General features: G+C 56.0%; 1 protein-coding gene across 1 annotated transcript; it reads left to right on the top strand.

Moving 5' to 3' along the window:
* Positions 1–1,211: 1,211 nt before the first annotated feature.
* Positions 1,212–2,883, top strand: LOC123185125 (anthocyanidin 3-O-glucosyltransferase 2-like). The gene has a single exon (XM_044597112.1). The coding sequence runs from the start codon at positions 1,303–1,305 to the stop codon at positions 2,752–2,754; it is 1,452 nt and encodes a 483-aa protein (XP_044453047.1). The 5' UTR covers positions 1,212–1,302; the 3' UTR covers positions 2,755–2,883.
* The last annotated feature ends 2,038 nt before the right edge of the window (positions 2,884–4,921 follow it).

A 4,921-nucleotide genomic window follows, 5' to 3' on the forward strand; every position in this document is an offset into this window, starting at 1 on the left:
CAAGCTCCAACCCACTTCATAAGACCACCAAGGCCTCTTCACAAACTTCTCCAAGAAATCACCAACTCAACACCACCAAACCGTCTAGGAATTGATGACCTCCAAGCGTAATAAACTCGCGGGCTCTCAATCAAATAAATCGATGCGGATAGCTCAAATCAATGCAACAAATACAAAGCAAGGTCAAGTAATGTATGCTCAACTCACTGTATCAATCTCACAAGAAGCAACTCAAGAAAATATGAGATTGAAGAGAGGGAAATAATGAAGGTCAACAAACGGCTCCAAGATCCATCCATAACCCCCACCCACCCACCTCACTTAGAAGAGACAAGGACTTGCTGGAGTTGGTTTGTGGCTCAGAATAATGATAGAACACATGTAAGATTTGCCCGTAAAGCCCGTAAAAGCGACGTGGAAGAATGACCCTTAAATAGCCAACCCCCAAAAGTTAGCTGTTGGACTCAAACGACACTTCACTAGACGCCCTCCCATGGGCATGGTACAACTCCGTGAGAACGGGACGCCCCGTGCATGAGGATAAGCTCATTTAAACACTATAAGATAAAACTGCGGAGAACGTTAATCCTTCTAGATGAAAAGAAAAAGACATCACTAACCAGTGAACGTCCATTTTTAAGCAATCCCAGCGAACGCCTAGGGCTGCCAGATCCCGATCCAACGGATGACCATTATTCTGCACAGCTTTGCAATTTTCTGCCAATCTTCACACTATATGTCAATTTTCGTTTTAGAGCATGACAAATCTTGTAGCAATTTTATCTGTTTTCACATGGCAATTATGGGCGTTCGCTGGGAGATGTAAAAATACCCAGGCAAAACTCAAAAAAAAAAAATCTAACGTCAGTTCTTTGACATCTTCTTCTTCTTCTCTTTTTTTGAGTGGAAGTTCTTTAACATCTTCTAAAGGGAAATGTTTTGAAGCGGTCCTTGCCCGGCCATGATCTTTCATTTTTTCATTCGGAAGTCCTTAGCTTATTCATACTAGTACGATGACAGCGAGAATGGAGAATCCTTAGTTTTGCTATATACATATGGCGTTGCGTATGCTCATTTGTTATTTTTCGAAGAGGCGACGTATTCGGCAGGCTGTACCTTTCGGTGGCAAAGCTGATGCGATTTGGATGCGACCAAAGCCAGGGTAGCACTAGCACCCCAATTTGTCGCATAACATAGGGCCTGGCGTGATCGCCTCAAGAGGATCCGTCCAACTTGTCCAACGCAGAGCTCGCCACTGCTGACCAAGATTCCAAGTGCCATTGTGTCCACTCCAGTCCATCAATGACGTCTCGGCCAACCGTGGTCCTCGTCCCGAGCTGGGGATCCGGCCACTTCATGTCCGCGCTCGAAGCCGGCAAGAGGCTTCTCGCCACCGGCCGGGGCGCCTTCACGCTGACCGTGCTCGTCATGCACGCGCCATCCGAAGCAATGGCGTCCGAGGTCCAGGGCCACGTGCGCCGGGAGGCAGCTTCCGGCCTCGACATCCGCTTCCTCCAGCTCCCCGCCGTCGAGCACCCCACCGGCTGCGTGGACCCTGTTGAATTCGCGTCCCGGTACGTCCAGCTCCACGCGCCCCACGTCAAGGCGGCCATCGCGCGCCTGGGGCCGTCGTCCCGGGTGGCCGCGGTCGTCGTCGACCTCTTCTTAACTGCCCTATTCGACGTTCTCCACGAGCTCACCGTGCCGGCGTACGTGTACTTTGCCTCCCCCGCCGCGTTCCTGGCGCTCATGCTGCGCCTGCCGGCGCTCCGCGAGGATCTGACGGGTGCCGGGTTTGAGGCGATGGAGAGCACGGTGGACGTGCCCGGGCTGCCGCCGGTGCCGCCGTCTTACATGCCGGCATGCCTTGTGAAAGCGAAGATCCAGAGCTACGACTGGTTTGAGTACCACGGCCGCCGCTTCATGGAAGCCAGGGGCGTCATAGTGAACACCTCAGTCGAGCTCGAAAGCTCGATTCTCGCGGCGATCGCGGACGGCCAGTGCGTACCCGGACGCCCTGCTCCGGCGCTACACGCGATCGGCCCGGTTGCCTGGTTCGGTTCGACGGACGACCAGCAGCCGCACGAGTGCGTGCGGTGGCTCGACGCGCAGCCGCCGGCTTCGGTGGTTTTCCTCTGCTTCGGGAGCATGGGGTCCCTCGACGCGGCACAGGTGAGGGAGGTAGCCGCCGGCCTGGAGCGCAGCGGCCACCGCTTCCTGTGGGTGCTACGAGGCCCGCCCGTCGCCGGCACGCGGCTCCCGACGGACGCGGACCTGGACGAGGTGCTCCCGGAGGGGTTCCTGGAGGCGACTGCGGGGAGGGGGCTGGTGTGGCCGGCGTGGGCGCCGCAGAGGGAGATCCTGTCCCACGCCGCCGTGGGCGGCTTCGTGACGCACTGCGGGTGGAACTCCATCCTGGAGAGCCTGTGGTCCGGCGTGCCGATGATCCCGTGGCCGTTGTACGGGGAGCAGCACCTGAACGCGTTCGAGCTCGTGGCCGGCGTGGGCGCGGCGGTCGCGCTGGAGATGGACCGAAGGAAGGGATTCTTCGTGGAGGCGGCCGAGCTGGAGCGAGCGGTGCGGAGCCTGATGGGCGGCGCGTCGGAGGAGGGGAGGAAAGCGAGGAGGACGGCCGCGGAGACGAGCGCCGCGTGCAGGGAGGCCGTCGGCGAGGGCGGCTCGTCGTGCGCCGCGCTGCAGAGGCTCGTGCGCGAGATTTTGGTTTCGCCGACGGAGGGAAACGATTCCCGCTAAATTTGCAGCAAGCGCCGTGGTGATGCACTGATGGGCAGTGTATCCGTTCTGCGAGCAGCTTTCTTCTCTGAAACCATCAGTGTTCGGCTCCCCTGTTCCATTTGCATAGAAACCATGATGTTCAGATAAGATTCAGACCAGCCGACGGCCAAATCCAAACCAAGGAAAATAGAAACATGCTATACAAACCTAAGCAATCCACAGAGAACACCAAACAAGTTCAGTCCCCCCCTCATGCAAGGGCATCTCCAAGACCGACTTATCACGGAAGCCATCCAACGCCGACCTATATCGGTTCATGAAACGGTCTAGACGCGATTTCTTTCCCAAATCGAGGACAAAAGTGGGGGAGCCCGGACCGCTCCCAATCCCGTTTCTGATCGCCCTGACCCACCAAAAAACCTCACCCCCTCCCCCGTGCGCTCCCGCCCGGCGCCAGCTGCCCACATTCAGGCCGTTGTAGTGCGCGCCGCTCCGCATTGACGACCGCCCAGTCCGGACGCGACCTCTCACTGCCTCGGCCATTGAAGCAGCGTGCCGGCCGAGGGCGCCGCCTGACGCCCGGATGAACATGCCTCCTTGCCGCATTCATACAGTCTCATTAACCCCGCGTGGAACCCGAGAAACCTACTCTGGTGACACGTTCGTTCATGAATGGGCCGGCATTAAACACAACGCCGGACGATCTCCTATCGTCTGCCCTCTATTTAAATGAGGGCAGACGCCGGGCAAGAACCACGCCCCTCCGCCGCTCCCCCAATTTCCTCCTCCGCCACTCTTTCGATGGCTTCCAAAGAGCAATTCTCAGGCATACAAGCCGACTGGGTGGCCCGCTGAGCCGGCCGGATACGAGCGAGGCAGTTCGCTGCCCCACCTCCTATGCCTCACCTGACGGAGCAAGTTGCCGCCCCAAGCCGCCGCATGGTTCAACAACTCGCTGCTCTAGGCCCACTCGATGAGCAGTGGCCAGTTGCTCGACGCCAACATGGCGGGGAGCACGACGGCACGGGCGTCATCGTTGTCGTCGACGACCGTGCCTCCCGTGTCTGCGGGCACGCCTCTCGTGCTGCAACTGCGCCTCTCATGCATGCGAACGCACCTCCCGTGCCTACGATCGCGCCATGCAGGCAGACACAGAAGCCATGTGCGCGGAGAGCGACGAGTCAGTAGCCGACGCCTCCGCGTCCGCTGCCATCACCAAGGAGAAGTAGAACACAGGAGTCCGCCGCCGCTTGGGTCCCACAAAGGGCACCACCGCTACACCGACGTACACAGCCGATGTCTTGCCCGGATCTTCTCTTTCAAGGACCTCCATCGATCCACATGGGCTTCATGGAAGTGGAGGCGCCGCCTTCCCCTCCCGCTGAAGCATCAACCGGGGGTTCCACTCCGATGAGTGGCGGGGAAGCGAGCCATCCTTTGTGCTGAAGCATATACCTCCGGAGCTCCCGGCAGTCCGGTGGGTATTAATTATACCTTTAGAGCCAGACTAGGACAGTTGATGTAAATGCACTGAAATTTGTCATGTTTATATGAAAATCTGGTTTTTCATATGAAATCCGTCACGTCTGCATGAAATCCAGCCGTGTTTGCACGAATTTCGTCCGGTGACTTGTTGTGGAAATGTATGTGGCTAGCGTTGGATGCCTACCTCCCGCATCCGTGTCCGCGGACTGGCCCCCCTTATTCGCGGACGGATGCGCGTGGTTTTTGGGGGTTGCCATTGGAGGTAGCCTAACCTGAAGGAAATATGCCCTGGAGGCAATAATAAAGTTGTTACTTTATATTTCCTTATTCATGATAAATGTTTATTAATCAGGCTAGAATTGTATTCATCGGAAACCTAAATACATGTGTGAATACATAGACAAACACTGTGTCCCTAGTGAGCCTCTACTTGACTAGCTCGTTGATCAAAGATGGTTAAGGTTTCCCAACCATGGACATGAGTTGTCATTTGATAATGGGATCACATTAGGAGAATGATGTGATGGACAAGACCCATCCGTTAGCTTAGCATAACAATCGTTCAATTTTATTGCTATTGCTTTCTTCATGTTAAATACATATTCCTTCGACTATGAGATTATGCAACTCCCGAATACCGGAGGAGTACCTTGTGTGCTATCAAACGTCACAACGTAATTGGGTGGTTATAAATATGCTC

Source organism: Triticum aestivum, chromosome 2A (assembly GCF_018294505.1).
Source record: "Triticum aestivum cultivar Chinese Spring chromosome 2A, IWGSC CS RefSeq v2.1, whole genome shotgun sequence".
Classification (NCBI taxonomy): domain Eukaryota; kingdom Viridiplantae; phylum Streptophyta; class Magnoliopsida; order Poales; family Poaceae; genus Triticum; species Triticum aestivum.

Coding starts and splice junctions, on each gene's coding strand:
- LOC123185125 (XM_044597112.1), top strand. CDS start 1,303: ATGACGTCTCGGCCAACCGTGGTCCTCGTCCCGAGCTGGGGATCCGGC.